We start from the raw sequence: 18,044 nt of genomic DNA on the forward strand, positions 1-18,044 counted from the left end.
GATTATTCTGTAGTTTCACTGACTTGTTTCAATTTATTGTGAAGTGTAAAATGTTAGCATTATAGGAGTTCTATTACTCTGTGAAGGTAAAAAGGATCTCATAGTGAAAATCCATATCTGGCCTTCTGAAATCAACCTCAGTAAAATAAATCAGGATACTTTGTTGGTGGTAGAAGTATTTTTCTTCATTTTTGAGAAGAAATAACTCACTATTTCTCCCATAAATCAGTCTTCTGAACTTTTTCAGTGCATAGCTATAGAATTTTTTTTAAATTCAATTTTCTTTAAATGATTAAAGACACTCTCTTCTCCCAATGCAAAGAGGCTATTCACCCTATTTATATAAAGATGGTGGGGAAAACTTTCTAAAAACAAAGGTCAACAAGCTAACCAATATTTCTTATGCACTTGCTCTGTCTCAAGCCCTGTGCTGCTCCTTGAGAATATGAATACAAACAAAAAGAAAAGTAGTTCCTGTCTGCAAGGACCTTACATTCTATTGGTACACTGTTAATTAGTGTCCGATGGACAGACCTCCCCTGGGTTCAGGGAGCATCTCCTTCCAGATGGCTGCTCTTATCTACACACCTGACTCCTCTGTAGCTCCCCCATCCCCAACTTCCTCCAGGATACCTTTACCTGGGTGTTCCACACATATCTCACACTTGGCATGTCCAAGATGGAACTTGTGATCTTTCCCTCTAGATTTACCCATCCTCTCTCTGTGATATCCTTTTAGAGCTCTTCCACTCCTCCTTTTTCCCAGTTCACAACTACAAAGTGACCTCACTCCTTCACTTTCTTTCATCGATAGATTCCATCAACCATCTCTCTTCCTCTCTCTCTACTCCCAGGACTGATCTCCCTGGGTTAATCTCTCATCAGACCTTCCTTGAAGTAGTAAAATAGCCAAGAAAGTGCCAAAATAAGCACAGGTCTAAACACTGCATTCTCAAATTGAGTTCAGTAGCTCCCTATTGTCACCAGAATAAAATGCAAATTTCTTTGTTTAATATTTAAAGTCCTCCCTTATCTAGACCCAGTTGATCTTGGCAGACTTTTTTCCACCAAGCTTCCCTTCAACTCTTCTGCCTTCCATACAAACTGGTCTACAGTGGTTGCAGGGTCCTAACTTGACTTCTCTGTCTTTCTTTTTTGCACAGACCTGAAAAGTTCTCCTCTATCTCTTTCTCTATTCTCTCTTCCTCCTCCCTCCTCCTTCCTCCTCCTCCTCCTCCCCTCTGTTTCTTCGAATTCTGACTTTTTTTTAAGGCCCCTTTCTTCAGGTCTTTCCTGATTTCCCTATATAGTAATGTTTCCCTCTCCCTCAAATTATTATGTTTTTCCTTTATTCATACTTTGACTTCCTAATATGGGCACATTTCCAATATAACATGTTATATAATGTTATACGGGGGAAGGGGTTGTTTCCATTTTATCTTTGTGTCCCGTCATTTCACAATGTTACTTGAAGATAGCACACATTTATAATGACAGTGGAATTGAAAATGAATTGAGGATAAGTACATAAATTAACTATTCCAAAAAACTAACAACTTTTAAAACTTTTATTGCTCTTAAAGACATAAAACAATAGTCCTAAATCCCACTGGTTTGCATTCTCAGATTACCTAAGTGTGGGGAAGGGGAATGGCTTCTAAAGGGTTCAAGGGCTATATTTTTCTCTTAAACAGGAACTGATGTCATAGCACTCCAGCATTTACCAATTAATCCACTCAACTTTGCTTTTCTGCTTCCTGGCCAAGAGGCCACTTGCTTCTCTTTGTTTATCCAATCAGAATAAAACTTGTAATCCTCCCTCACAGACTTTAAATGATGACCAAATGAGACAATGAAAGGAGAACAATTTGCATAACTTCAAAAACAATGTAAATGTCCATTGCTGGCTGTTGTTCTCCATGCCTTTTCCTCTTGGCAAAATTTGGACTCTTTTGGTTTAGAACAAAGGACTGTTTAAACAAGGTTAGCTATTCTGAACATTGGTTAGAGTCCCATGTTTGCATCTGTGCCCTATCTGACCTCAGCAAGTTTCTCCATCTCTCTGGGCCTGCTTAATTCAAGGGTTTAGACTTGATGACTTCTAAAGTCTCTTTCAGCTCTAAATTCTACAATCTCACAATATTTAACTTGGACTGGTATCCCCTTCCAGAGATCCTGTTATCAAGTTCTTATAAACTGATGCTTTATTCTAAGCCAACACAAACAAATAAACCCTAACCACCCCTTTGCAATACTTATCAATGAAGGAAAAATATAATTCACTATGCAAGAAATCTGAAAACCAAAGAAAAATACTAATACATAATCCCAAGGTCAAAGAGAGTGAAGGCAACAATTTGATTATAACTTAGGACCTTTTCCAAAGTCAATGGTCAATTTAACCCAACTTCTGTTAATGACTAAACCTAAAAGATCTGGTCACTACATTGTGGGTAGAGTGAGGGTGGAGTAAATTGGGTGTGTAAAATAACATTTGTGGAAAGGTTATTTTTTCTTCCAAAGACAGGATGCTGATTTTGTGTAACAGAACTAAGTTCATTATAAGTTTTTACATACCTATGTTTTCCTTTAATGAGGCATCATCTGAGCAGACCATTTCAAAAGAGGATGTGCAGAATTCTTTCCTGTAAAAAAATTTTGACATATTTCTCTCAAATAATCACAAATATTTAAATGAAGATTCGTGTATATTTAATTATAATTGTAGATTATGGAAACTACCCATTTCCCCCTGGAGGTGCTTTTTCTGAATTGATTCATTAGGAATATCTTACAGATACAATTTGTTTATGAAAAGGCCCTGTTCTTATTTTTTTGCACTTTTCTGGGCACAACTCTCTCTGCCTTGTCAGAGTGAATAAAAATAATGTTTTTCCCTTTTGGACCAAAATTAACAAGAAATGGCTTATGACTAAGGGTTTCAGTTCTTACCCTACTAGCTCTCTCCTTCAGGTCAGTCTGCAACTTGCAAAGATTTCTGAAGACTTCCACAAGCTTTGAGTACATCTGCTCTACATATTAGAGGCCTCCCTGAATAATATTTAGGGATCCTGGGAGCCTGAGGCATAATATGGGAGAGTGCTGTTGATGCTACCACAGATGAAAATTAGGATCTGGCAAGAAAAGTCACAGCCAAGATGGGTGCCACAGCTAGAATGTGACCAGCACCAGTGCAACAAGAATAGCCCAAGCCCTCAGCCCTCTCCTCTAAGTCCAGGACCTGGCAGCTCATTCACTCTTTAAGGTCTGGTCCAAGGTTACATTCCTTGTCTGTAGAATACAACTTGCTCTGAGCCACCTGATTGGCATTTTCCAACATTTAACATTTATTTTTGAAAGTATGCTGGAATATCTGTAGATAAACAGAGAGTTGGACACACTTCCTATGCATTTTTAAGACTTATCAATTGGTTTGTCATTATTTCATAGATTTGTTCTATAGAAAATAACATAAACAAATTTCATTGCAATAGCAAACAATGAAAAATATAATAGAGGTGGTTGCTGTGCAAGTTTTTTTCAAATTCATTATATCTTTATATTTTAATATATACCTTTTCTTTTTTCTAAAACTGCACTTTTGATTTTTATTATCACTTTTGGAGCTTTTCACCTGTAAGAAAAAATCAATACATTTTATGTTAATTATTTTGAAGCAGTTAGTAATTCTAATTTAGTACAAAGAAATAATTAAAAGTAAGTCTTGTCCCCTGATTAGACCAGTAGAGTATCTTAGTGCAAAAATAATTTTTTTAATTTATAAAACAGAAGAGTTTGAAGAACCACATGAATTATCCTGATTCAACTTCTGCCTAAACAAAAATTCCTACTATATCACATCTTTTAAGAGGATTTTTCATTTTTTGCTTGAAGACTTATAGTAAGAGGAAACACACTACCTCCAAGAAAGGTCATTCCACCATTAGGTAGCTCTGTTAGGAAGTATATACTTAGAAAATCTTTAACTGCTTGAAACTTCCACCTATTACTTCTGGTTCAGTTGCATGGGGCCAAACCAAGTAAATTTAATTCTTCAAGTGACAGTTCATCTAATATTTGATAACAGCTATAAAATCCTCCCTAAGTCTTGTTTTCAATAAGCTAAATATCTGTAAGCCTTTTCATGACATAATCCTGCTGCCTAGAACCCACTTGGGTTGGGGACACTTTTTCTTTAATCTGGAACCATGGGCTCCTTAGCAGGTTGACCTCAGAGAGGAGAAACTCCTTCACCCTGGCACAGACTAGCCATTCCTCTGTTTCAGGTTTGGACAGGCCAAATTATCACTGGTTCTTGTCCTCCTTTCTTCTCAAAGAGGACCAGGATTATATCACCATCTTGGAATCAAGGTGCAGTGTCCAACTGAGGTTGATCAGACTAGTAGGAGTTCAGAAGGCTCTACTTGAGGCTAGGTGCAGAGTCTACATAAGCATTTGGAGTGGAGATACCTGCACATTTGTCCATCTCTTGCTTCTTTTGAAGCTTCACTCATAGAAAGCTCAGAACTTTCTTTAATTGTAGACACATGATGTTAGGTGATCCTTTGATAGTATTTCCCATATCTCACAATCTATTTCAAAGCTCTCTAGAGAAAGAGACCTTAAGAGTGTCCTTATATGACTCCTTCTGACCACCACGTGAGTTCCTGTTTTGTGTGAGTTCTCCATAAAACAATCTTTTAGGGGGGCAGCTAGGTGGTGCAATAGATAGAGCAATTGCCCTGAAGTCAGGAGGACCTGAGCTCAAATCCAGCCTCAGACACTTAATAATTGCCTAGCTGTGTAACCTTGGGCAAGTCACTTAACCCCATTGCCTTAAATAAACTTTAAAAAAAATTTTAAATAAAATAGACTTTTAGGCAAATGTATATCAAGCATTTGAACAATGTGGCCAGCCTATTGGAACTGTACTCTCTGTAGTAAAGTATGAATGCTTGAGAAAGGACCTCAGCGTCTGGTGCCTTCTCTTGCCAAGTGATCTTCAGACTCTTCTTAAGACAATTCAAAAGGAAGCAGTTCCATTTCCTGACACAGGGTTGGTAGATTGTCTGGGTTTCACAGATATACAACAATGAAGGTCTATCAAATTTCTTTTGCATTAAAGTCATCCAGAATTATAAACTTGTCCTCTTTTGGCACATTAATGATGAGGATCCCCAGGTCTTCATAATTTTTTTCCTTTTATCTCATCAGGGTTCATCATGTTGGGAGTGTATGTGCTGATGGTGGCAATCAGTGTCATATGTTTGCCATTTACTCCTTTTGGCAGGGATACAAGCCCGCTGACTGCATCAGTTTTGATCACAAGACCTATACCAGCCTCACAGCACTCAGTTTCTCTATAACTTTGGCAAACTGGACTTTATTTGCCAGCTTTGTTTCACTCAGGTCTGCTAATTGGACACGATAGCTACTGATTTCTCTCCCAACAAGAGCTATTTATCTTTCATATCTGGATTTTGAGTTGTCTATAAGCATGTCTATGAACTGATGGTGAATGGAATCATCTTTGCAAAAGTTTTTTAGGGTGTATGTGTGTGTGTGTGTGTGTGTGTGTGTGTGTGTGTGTGTGTGTGTTTCAACCTCAGGGTGGTTCCCTGTCTTCCACAATTAGCAAACCAGGGTTGGGTGAAGCAGACCATTTTTAGGGTACGTTTTCTTGCTCCTTCCTCACAGAGGAGATGAGCAGTGCCATCCTTAAAAGGCTGCTCAGACACCTAGGGGGCTGCCAAAATCCTTCCAATGAGAAGATGACCTATGGCTTGAGCTTCCTGTAGGCAATCTCCCACTTTACCTAGACAGCTGCCTCTGACCACAGGGCTTTGAGGTAGGTTTGAAAAAAAAAGGTATGAGTAATGTCTTTTGATTTCTACATAAATTAGATTTAAGTGAGGCAGATTTAGACATAGTCATTGACCTTACTCTCTCTTCCAGAGTCATCAGAGTCTAGTAAAAGCAAGACAAAGTCACAACTGTTATGGTCTGGAATGGAGTAAATAACCTTAATGTCTTCAGTATCTAACTATGCTCCAAGCACTCCACAGCCTCTTGTTTCAGTTGCTTTCATGGCCCCTGGAACAACTTTGTCTCATCTGCCCACTTCATTGAAGAACAGATATCCCCCTAACTCACTGTTTGAGACCCCTCAATTATACTCAACCTGGTATAGTGTATCTGCTGAAACTATTTATCAAATTGTGGCTGATTTGCATGCCAAAGCTTCTTGTAACCAAAGGTGAGAACTTGGTGAATCAGGTGGACACCAAAGGTGAAAAGCACTCCTGAAACTTGGGAAACTTCACACCAGAGGTGTCATCTTCCCTTGATACACCTACACCCCACACACCAATGGTCACTCATACTCAGACTTTCCTGTGTTTCACATCAGCTCCTTATCTACTACTGAACATTTAATGTAGACTAATCACATTTTTTGGACATTGTTATTATTATTGAAAAGAGGTCTGGGGGCAGTTAGGTGGTACAGTGGATAGAGCACTGGCCCTGGAGTGAGGAGGACCTGACTTCAAATCCGGTTTCAGATATTTAATACTTACTTAGCTATATGACCTTGGGCAAGTCACTTAAACCCTAGACCTTGCAAAAAAAACAATAGAGAGAGAGAGAGAGAGAGAGAGAGAGAGAGAGAGAGAGAGAGTGAGAGAGAGAGAGAGAGAGAGGGAGAGAGGATGTCTGTTCTGCATAAACTATGGTATTTTTATTTCCCCCAACTATATATTATGAAAGTTTCAGTATTAATTTCACAAGATTTTGATTTCCAAATTTTTGTCCTCTCTCTTTCCCCTCCCCTTTTATGAAAATGGTAGGGAGTTTGATGTAGTAGTACTACCATGTAAAATATATTTCCATATTAGTCTCAGTTATGGAAGTTGGCAGAGATAAAAAGGAATCTGGCTATGGATAGCATTTTCCTTAGTGAGGCCTTTACTTGTCTTGGATCCTTGTATTTCTGAGAAGAGCTGGGTCATTCGTAGTTGATCATCACATAATGCTGCTGATAACAGTAATCATCACAGTGCTACTGATACAGTGATCATTATTACATAGTGCTGCTGATACAGGTGGGTACATTGCCTTCCTGATTCTGTCCCTTTCACTTTTCATTGGTTCATACAAGTCTTTTCAGGATTTTTTGAAATCTGATCATCATTTCTTATTAGTATGAAGTATTCTTGATGAAGTCATCCAGGCTCTTTATGATCACTATTCCCTTTCCTAAGTGCCTCACTAAGGATCCCTTTATGTTGAAACTTTTGACAAGATTTGAAGTCAGGTTCTTTAGTGATTCAATTCTCAAATTGTGGCCCAGTGATCCCTTTGGACCTACAAGGTCAAATTTAATTTCATCGCAATAGTAAAATAGTATTTGCCCTTTTAATTGCCATTCTCATCCATGTATTCAGTATTTTACTGAGGCTTCATAATCTGTAAATTACACATTTAGTGGCAAACACTAAGATTAACTATCTCATCTGAAAAATTGTATTTTTGCCTTACCAGTGGACAAATCTACAGGTGTGATTAGACTTGCTGTTTTCCTTGTATCATCACTAACAAACCATATAAGAAGTCCTTCCTTTGTGTGAATACTTGGCAACAAGCACCAGGAATGCTCAAATATTTAAAGTTCTAAATTTTTTTTGAATCTTATGGTTTATCTTGGAACAACTGTTATACTCTCACTGATGTTTCAAAAGTAATTTGCAATTTACAGTTGTAAAAATATATAACAGTATCACTCTTCTCACTAATTTCTTTGGGAAATGATTACTTTTCATTAAAAAGTTGTTATGATCAATGTGGATTTATGTTTAGCATGTTTGTAAATGTAGAGCCTATATCAGATTGCTTTCTGTGGGGGAGTGGGGGAGCAGGAAGGAAGAGAGGGAGAAAAAGGTAAAACTAAAACCTTGCAAAAAAAGATTGGTTAAAAAAAAGTTATGTTAACAATAAATTGGTAATTTATTGCTATTTTAATGAATTAATAAATTTTTTAAAATGTCATCACTTTGGACTTATAACATTGTAAATATCTATAGATATATATAACCCCCATAAGCAAAAGTTCTTTAAGGTATTCAATAATTTTAAGAGTATAAAGGGACCCTGAGAAGAAAAAGTTTAAGAACCATTGCTTTAACCTATGGTGGATAGCTTTGTTTTTCTCGTTTAAAAAAAAAAAGACACTTGCCCTTTACCAGTCTCATAGTAATACGTCTTTATGGCAATATAACTGACAGTGATTCAGCAATCATATTGCAAATTCCTTCAGAACCCTACAATGTAATTTATCTGGACAGATGACTTGAACTCCTCAAGGACACATAAAGATTCTCTTGCTCTCCTCTGGCATCAGCTCCCAAAGCATCGTATTTCTGTTCTTTCCTCTTCTTGGCAGAGAAACATTTTTCTCCATAGTCAGTCATCATCATGCCCTCCACTTGGAGCAGCAGTACTCCTCCAGTCCTGATGGATCCTTCCTCTTCCCCCACTTTGAACAACTCTGTGTTTATGTGAATATTCATCACCAACTTCAAGTTTGAACATTCCTAAAAGTTCTTCTAAAGCTATGGCAGCATGTTTTAATCATTCTCTAGTTCTGTCCTTGCTTTCATCTGTACAGAACTTTTTTTTTTTGTTTTTTGTTTTTGCAAGGCAATGGGGTTAAGTGGCTTGCCCAAGGCCACACAGCTAGGTAACTATTCAGTGTCTGAGGTTGGATTTGCACTTAGGTCCTCCTGACTCCAGGGCCAGTGCTCTATCCACTGTGACACCTAAGCACCCCTGTACAGAACTTTTAAAAACATTTTACTTGTTAATTGTGTTACTTGTGCTTATGTATTAATCTCTTTAGAAAACTTCCTCCCTTTCCCTTTCACTATTGACCACAAGCTTAGCTACTCTTCTAATTCTGGAAAGTTCTCTTATAGGTAACCTTAAGCAGTCAAATGGGTCATCTTACCTTCTTCTGAATTGAAACCATGTACTTTCTGGCCTCAGAGTTTATGCTAACGATATTACTCACTCAGAGAACATCTTTCCAACTCCACAGATCTCACCCTATAAAAATATTCCTCATCTATTGAGACAGCTAAAAGTCATGCCTCCTTCATAAAGTCTTTTCTAATTACACCAATAATAACTTAGCTCAACATCTTACGCCCATGCCATTGGAAAGGCATATATTGTATGTACCGTTTACATAGCATTTCCAAATGTATATTATACATGATGTCATGTTATAGCTCATTTCCCTCCAGGACCTCTCCTTGGCTTCGACTGCATCCTCACCATACCTCCTTCCCACCTCTGCACCTCTCCTGCCTCCCATCCCCTGGACCAGGATAAGCTCATTGCCAGGAAACTTAACACAGAGCTTTAGTATTAACACCCTATCAATTCCTCTAATCAAAGGACTGGAGGGTGAAGCAAAAAAAAAAAAAAAAATCCTCCCAAAGTCTTGCTTTAAAGAGGAGTCAGAAGCTCAGTTCAGTCAACTCTTCATTTCCATCCAGCTGCTCTGCTTGGTTTTTATAGTTCATCATCATCATCATCATCATCAACATCATCATACCCCAATGCTGGGCCCTCTGCCCTCCCACTACCTCCTGCCCTTCATTTTAGCTTCTTTTGTGTGCTGTCTTTGGTAATAAGCTCCTTGAGGGTTATCTTTCTTTTTTAAATTTGTACCCAACACTTAGCACAGTTTCTGGAACAGCTTCTGCCTTACTATGAGTAGGTTCTTTAAAAAAATTTTATTCTATTATATTGTACTGTGGTTAATATGCATATTTCTCATCTACCTAATAATTCAGTAAGCTCCTAGAAGTCAACAGACTATACTTTGAGTTGCATAGATGAAGAATGGGGGCTGCTTCTGCACAGTCACAGAAAAGTAATTCAGAACATAATCAACAGCCAATAAGTGGCCATCATCCTATATGAAGGGCAAGTGACTTGAATGGTTAACATCAATAGGAAGTTTTTCAGTCTTCATCCTTAACTTCTAGATAGTACCTCAATTAGACAGTGAGTTTCAGTTTCCCTTGATCCCTTTCTATTCTCTCCAACCTGCCTTGCCCAGATATTCTTTTCCCTTCTTTATCTAATTTAAAGAGTGTTTCCATAACTACAGAAGAACACAAGATAATGTATGACCAGGAATCTCTATTTTTTACCATATATTTTTTGAAAGTGTATAATAAATTCTGCACAATATATTCAAAATTGTCCTACTTATCTGTTCTTCTTAATGAACTTCCTTCCGTCTTCTGTGAATTTAAAAATATTACAATGGCCTTTGCTAAAAAAAAATCTAAATAGCTCTTTCCCTCCAAATCTTCCCCTGCAAAATTCAAAACCAAGAAAAATAATGAAGCTTGCTTTTGAAAAAGTTGTACACACACACACACACACACACACACACACACACACACACGTGTGTGTGGAATCAAGAGACAGAGTATCCTGAATAAGGAAAAGTGACAAGGTCAGTGTCACTGAATAGTAAAGGGCATAAAAGAAAATCAGGTACAAAAAGAGAGAAAAAAGTAGGGTAGAGCCAGTAGGAGTTCTGAAGACCTACTAGAGGATTTTATACTTGAAGATGGATTTAAAAAGAGGAGAAATATCCATCTACATATTTTCTAAATCCAAAACTAGATGTCTCTGTACCTAATGTCCATCACCTGACTGGAAGTGGGGACCATATGTCATCATATGTCATTATATTGATCAGAATACTTAGGTCTTTCAAAACATTTTTCTTCCACCTGTTTCTATTTAGAATAATTGCTACTCCAATTTTTTTTTATTTTGGAAGACTCAACATTTATTAAGCACCTTTAGTTGTGAAAGGTACAGTGCTGAGCACTGTACCACGATAAATACAGCAACACAGACAAGCATTCAGTCCTTGAGAGGGCTTAAAGGCTAATATGGATTTATGAAACACAAACGATGTAAAATGAAAAACATTCTTTACTGTTCAACATTTTGCCCAGCTGTCATTCCTACCTCTCCCTAAACATAATTTTTATCAGTTTTCAATTCACAGGGATTTCAATCACTATTGATTAGTTCACAGAGAATTCATCCTAGAAATGGGAAGTCACTTCATTAATACTTTGAAAACAGGGTATGAATGAATTTGACTAATAAATGACCAGGCAGTTTAATCATTAATATTTTTCAAACAGGGCAACCCCTAAAGGTGAGGTGATGAATTAAAATATTCCTGTATTTTATTAGTGATTTTTAATTGATTTATATTCCTAATTTATCCAACTTTCAAGCTGCCTAGGAATCCTGGCTGTCAGTAACTATGTTAGCCACAGTCCTAACAACCAAGTTCTCCAGGCTTTTCTCTCTATGACGTAAATCTCATTTAAGTAGATGATTAAATTACAACATTCGGTCACATCTTCAAAAACTATTCCTATATGGAAACAGCTTCACATAGTACCAGACTTGGTTTTTTTCTCAAGTCTTTTCCTTTCCAAGACAAAAAAAAAACACAAAAACCTAAGAATGGAATGAGATGGGTTTTTTTCCCTATCAAAACGAAAACAATGAAATTCAGAACTGGATCACTTGGCCCTTTCTCTTCTTAACTCCTGCCAGTTCAGAATGCTTAAACCTCTTCATGGCAAGCTTCCTCTTAGACCTGCAGCTGGGTTCCACACAGTCAAGCCTCAGTACAATCTTTGTGGGTTTTTTTCCTTTTTCTGAAAACTTTCTTTTGTCTGCCCACCACAACCGCTCTGCTTCCAATGGTTTCGTCTTTTCCCCAGTTCCTTCAGGGAATCCTGGCTTTTCTCGAACTACGTCACTTTGGGAGGCTTGCTGCGCTTTTTGCACAAAGTTCTGTGGATTCAGGGATGGTCACCAAAGAACGCCCCCGTGCTCTCCACCAGGCCCCTCCTGTGGCCAGGCCCCTCCTGTGGCCAGGCCCCTCCTGTGGCCAGGCCCCTCCTGTGGCCAGGCCCCTCCTGTGGCCAGGCCCCTCCTGTGGCCAGGCCGCGGGTCCCTCGGCCGAGGACCAGGACGAGCTGCAGAAGACGACCGGCTTCGAGGGCTGACGGCCGAACACTCGCTACTCCAATTTCTTTTCGGAACCTTCATTTTTTTAAGGTCGATATTTGGAAAACTATATGTGTTATTTGCTATAATGTCTCAGGATACTCCCTAGCTTGGATTTTTCAGGTCCTGGTACAGAAGGTCAGGTAGGTTCTACATTTGCCACAATCTCGACGGCTCCTCTTCAGGGCTTCTAAGCTCCCTTTAGACATTTCTCCGATCATGCTGCCGTGGTCCTTGCTGGGGTAACCCCTTTCCTATTGCCCTGTTTCAACCTGAATTTTTATAAAATTCTCGGTTGGAAAAATACATTTAACAGAGTTTCTCTCTGGATTTCTAGATCATTATTTGATCTGGTATAAACTTTGGCACTTAGATGGAGCAAGTATGTGGTAGCTATGAAGTCTGCCCACTATTTAAATATTTATTTTGATATGAAGTCCTACTCATCCAATTTTGAAACTTCTTTTCACATTGGAAATAGTCTTCTAAAATACATATGATGAACAGTCAATTCTCTTCTTCAAAAATCTTGTTTAATTCCACTTCCTCCATGAAGTTCTCTGATTAGGTGAAAATGATACACACCTTGTTTTGACAAAAGGAAATCAATCAGTTCATAAAAAGAATCTGAGCAAGTGTGAAAGCGGACATCTTGCACAGACACAAGCAGCGAAGAACCTCCCTTCTTTGGGGAGCTTGGTGCACTATCCTCCCAGCTCCATTTCTGACATTCTCTTGACCTCAGAACCACATCCAGATTCGCTGGCTCCCTCTGGAACTTCTTTCAGTCCCTGAGCATCCTCCCCTTGGAATAGCTTACTGCTGGGCTCTACTCACAGTGGAATCTTCCCTGTAAGACACATTCCCCTTTGCTCACAGAGGAATTCCTCCTGAAGCTTCCATTTCAGGGAATAGTGGTGGCTTCCCTGTGTTCATTCTCCTCCCAGCTTTGTTCCTAACTTCAGAACCATGTGCCCAAGCCAGGTATCTTTATCCTTAACTACTTAATTCGGTGAAGATCTAACTGCAATTACTTTTAAAAATGCATACATCAGTTGTTGTACCTTCATTTCTCCAGGGCAAGGCTTTGATTTAGCATTTTATACTCATGGAAGTTATAAACATATACTATAATCTCTTATCTTGAGATGAATTGTCAGCCAATAATCAGTAAAGAGGTGCCTATTTTGACAGAATTGTCCAGAGTAAATTTATTGGCCTTGAATAATTCACACAAGTCTCTTGTCAGAAGTGATAGTAAAGAAGTAAAAGTCAATAAACTTATTCCCCTCTGAAAGGTATTTTGAGAAGTTAAAAAGAATTCTACTTATATGCAACATCTTGAATGATTGTTAGTATATAACCTGAATACCTGGTTAGCATAAATAAAAGGAAGAAGGTATTGTCACTTAAAAATGATTCAACATTTTCTGAGATCTACATGATACCCCATGTATAACCTATATCAAACTGCCTACAATTTTTGGAAGAGAGTTGCAGAGAAAGGGAGGAAGAAAAATTTAGAACTCAAAATCTTATAAAACTCCATGTTAAAATCTGTCATGATATGTAATTGAGAAAAATAAAATACTATGAAAATTTTTAAAAGGAAAAGAATAAATAAAATGGGGTAGAGAAGCTAAAAGGATTATTTTCTAAAATTACTGTATATTTTCTTTCCAATCTTAATGATCAGCTTTTTTGTATTTTAAATATTATTCCAACAGAAAGAAGATAAACTTTAATACTTCTCACAAATAAGTAAATTTGTAGAGGTTATATACCTGTTGTCCATATTCTATTACAGTTAAGTGAAGTTTAGTGTTCATGTTAGATTTGGGCACTATCTTGGCATCTTCACATTCCCCCCATTATTAGCTTCAGCTCTTTTAAAGATTAGCCAAAAAGACAACACTATTTTCCTTCCATTAGATGTCTAACTTTAAAAACAACAATAAGTTTGTTTGACTTGAAATGTAGAACATTTTTTTTTCTCAGAAGAGTTGACCACTTGGTCTACTTTACTGTGTCCTCTGTCAATACCCCCTGGATTCTACTAGCAATGAGAAATAAAAGCAAAGTCCAAGGAATTCTATGGTAGGCTTCATGAATCATAGAAAAGTTAAAAGGTTGACATTCATTACAAGAAAGAAAAAACCTTTTTTAGTTATAGTGATCTTTACTAAAAACAGAGAGAGCAGAAGCAGGTTTAAATTATAGGTTTAAGTTCCTTAGCTTGCATATAAAAAATTTAATGGGAAATTTAGTAGAAACAAGTTACCATAAGAAAGAGAAAAGCATGTTGTTCTTCTTTTTAGTAGATCTTTAAGAATAAAATTGATGCCCATTTATCCAGAACGTAGCTAGTAGAAAGTATCCAAAGTCTCCACAAGATCCAGATTCATTTTGGCTAAAAATGGTCACTTCATTAAATACTTTTTTTTAACTCTCCAGAGAAGAGTGTTGAGGAATGATAGGATTAGGAATAGTTCAAACTAATCTCTAAAAGGGTTGCTGCCTTTGGGTTTCCCCACAGTTCTGAGGACCATGTTACCCTCTCTGACCAAAGAATGAGGGCAAAATCTCTCGCCAATCTTACTTTGACTTTCCTTAAATGAAGGATCAATATAAGAGCCTTCAAAAGGATTCCCTTCTCAGGCTAATACATCAAGATAATAATTTGTCTCCTTCCTTCCTATCTTATAGCTAGCTATTCTAATTTCCCCTCTAAAAAGTTATATGGATGGAGCAAAGATGACAAAGGCAGTATTCTAGCCAAACTCTCCTAATATTTCTCTCCATAATTTAAAAATAACACATCAAAGCAAATTCTAAAGTAGCATAACCAACAAAAAAAAGTGAAGGTAAGCTACTTTTTTTTCATCCCAGAACAACTTAGGAGGTCAGAAGGAAAGGTCTATGGCTCTGGGTTTGGAGCTAGACTATCAACACTCACCCAGACATAGTAAGAGTATTGGAAACTAGTCAGAAAGAGATTCCAGAAGACCCCTCTCCTAGCACTAGCTTCAGGAATGTCAGGTGTCATTTGGCCATTCCATTGACTAATGCCCAGTTCCCAGTAGCAGTTATATGGTATTGAGGAGCATTTACACTCACAATGAAAGCAAGGGCCTTAGTTTTAGGTTGAATTTCTAGGGAAGAGAGAAACTGTGGTCATGAAGAAACAGAGGTTTTACTTGAGAAAGGATACCAAATAAGACAAGGAAATCAATGGTCATGCTTCTCCCAGATCACACTATCTTCAAAGCACCAATGACTTAAAATTCCCCAAAACTAGATATGAAAACAGCAGCATCAAAAAATCTGAAGTTTGGGACAATAAGAATCCCCTCTTTCCCTTCCAAAGGAGAGAAGAGTTCAACTCTAACATAAGTTCATAGTCTAGAAATCGGATGGAAAATGATGAAACAACATTAAAAGACATCAAAAAATATTAAAAGGGAACCGGACCATAAAAAGTTACCATGGTGACAGGGAAGCTCACAACACAGAAGATAATGACATGAAAACATCTATGAGCAAAATCTGAAAGGAAAAATTCAGATTGGACATAAGCCCAACAAAAATTCCTCAAAAAATTAAAGATCATTTTATTTTTAATAAAATTTTACTTTCTTCCCATTACATAAAAAACAATTTTCAACATTCTTTTTAAAAAATTGAGTTCCAAATTCTCCCTCTCCTTCCCCTCACCATTCCCTGAGATGGTAGGGAATTTGATATAGGTTTAAAACATGCAGAAAAATTTTTTTAAGAGGTATAAATTTTAAAAGTCAAAAAAGAGAAATAGAGAAAAAAACTAGGAAAAGAAATAAGAGCAATGGAAGAGAATTATGAAAAGAGAGAATTAACAGCTTGGTAAAGTAAAGAGGTACCAAAGATGCTAAAGAAAATAACCACTAAAAAATTCAAATTGGTTAGGTGGAAAAAAAGAAGTACAAAACCTTAGAGAAAAAAATAAATTCTTAAAAATTAGAATAGCTCCAGTGGAAGCTAATGACTCCATGAAACAATAAAAAACAATAAAACAAAATGAAAAAATAGAAGAAAATGTGAAATATCTCGAATAATAAACAACCTTGAAAACTGATCAAGGAGAGATAATTTAAGAATTATAAAAAAATAACACGGACATTATATTTCAAGAAATTATAAAGGGGAAACTGCCCAAATACCTTAGAACTAGAAGGCAAAAATAGACATTGAAAAAAATCTACTGACTAGCTATTGAGATTTGAAAATGAAAACTCACAGGAATATTAATAGCCAAATTCGAAAGTTCCCAAATCAAGAAGAAAATACTACAGCAACCATAAACAAACAATTCAAATACAGTGGACACACAGTCAGAATATTACAAGATTTAGCAACTGCCTTGATAAAGCAGCAAAATACTTGAAATATGCTATTCTGAATGGCAAAAGAGCTAGGATTAGAAACTGTACCCGACAAAACTGGGTATGATCCTACAGGGGAAAATGGACATTTAATTAAATAAAGGACTTCCAAGTATTCTTGATGAAAAAAAAAGCAGAAATGAATAGAAAGTTAAATGTATTATAAGAGAAAATCAAGAAATATACAAATGGAGGACCTCAACTTTCCCCTCTAAGAGCTGCATAAATCTAATCATGAAAAATATAAGAACAAAATTAATCAGATGAATAGAATTTTACAATAGTTAGATATGACACACTTTAAGAAAAATGAATAAGAATAGAAAGGAATATAGCATCCTTTCAGACACATTCAAAACAATTGACCATGTATTAGGAAATGAAAACTTGAGCCATAATGCAATTAAAATTACATTGAAGTCGGGACCTTGGAACCATAGATTAAAAAATTAATTGAAAACCAAATAATTTGTTTTTTAGGAAGAAAGAATGAATGGGTAAAAGAATAAATCACAGAAACAATCAATATTTCCTATTAAAGATAATGACAATAAAGAGAAAATACATCAAAATTTGTGGTATGAAGCCAAAGCAGTATTTAGAGAAAAATTTAAATTTCTAAATACATCAATTAAAGAAAGAGCCAGACAAATTGAACATGAAGCAAACAAACAAAAACCTAAGGGGGGGAACAAAGTAAAAATTCCCAATTTGTAAACTAATTAGAAATTATGAAAATCAAAATTTAAAAAACTGAACTAACAAATTAACCTAAGAGGTAATCTATAGGGGAAAAGAAAATTCATAAAATATTGATTAATTTTATTTTAAAAAAGAAAAAATTAATTATCAGTATCAAAAATGAAAATATATTTGCTTATGGGTAAGCCAAGCTAGTATAACAAAAATGACAATTCTGTCTAAATTAATTTACTTATTCAGTGCCATACCAATCAAACTACCAAAAATTATTTCATAGCACTATAATAACAAAATTCATTTAGAAAACAAGAATCAATGAAAAAAGTAATGTCAGCTTATCAATATCAGATTTTAAACTATATTACCTAGCAATAATCAAAACAATCTGGTTCTTGGGAAGGCAGAGTCAAGATAGTGGAGTAAAGACAGGGACTCATCAAGCTCTCCCCCAAACCACTCCAAATACCTATAAATAATGACTCTAAACAAATTCTATAGTGGTAGAACCCACAAAAAGACTGATGGAAACAATCTCCCAGCCCAAGACAACCTGGAAGATCTTGGGGTCTCTTGCACCAGGGTGAGAAAGGAGCATAGAGAAGCTCAGGCCATGCCAGAGGGAACCAGACCCAGTAGTCCAAGAGTAGGAAGCAGGGCATCTGGGTCAGTGGAAATGGTGGTAGTGCCCAGATCTCATAGTTCAGAGATTGCCAAGGACAACTTGGAAGGTCAATAGGAAAAGTCTGCTGCAGTACGGTAAGGGAGGAGTGCTGTCCAGTGCAGCAGCCCAGGAGGAGGTCT

The 18,044-nt window shown here is 36.8% G+C and overlaps 1 protein-coding gene across 4 annotated transcripts in view; it reads right to left on the minus strand.

The window, feature by feature from the left end:
• Window positions 1-18,044, minus strand: part of ZCWPW2 (zinc finger CW-type and PWWP domain containing 2) — a 475,923-nt gene that overhangs the window by 343,847 nt on the left and 114,032 nt on the right. For all 4 annotated transcript variants that reach the window (XR_012470450.1, XM_074195633.1, XM_074195634.1 and 1 more), the window contains exons 6-7: window positions 3,576-3,634; window positions 2,578-2,645 (exon numbers count right to left, since the gene is read on the minus strand). Coding sequence is in view for 3 of the 4 variants with exons in the window: in XM_074195633.1 (XP_074051734.1) it covers window positions 2,578-2,645; window positions 3,576-3,634 (127 nt within the window). In the remaining variant the exon portion in view is untranslated. The remainder of the gene's footprint in view (window positions 1-2,577; window positions 2,646-3,575; window positions 3,635-18,044) is intronic.

The sequence above is a fragment of the Macrotis lagotis genome, chromosome 7, assembly GCF_037893015.1.
Source record: "Macrotis lagotis isolate mMagLag1 chromosome 7, bilby.v1.9.chrom.fasta, whole genome shotgun sequence".
Taxonomy (NCBI): Eukaryota; Metazoa; Chordata; class Mammalia; order Peramelemorphia; family Peramelidae; genus Macrotis; species Macrotis lagotis.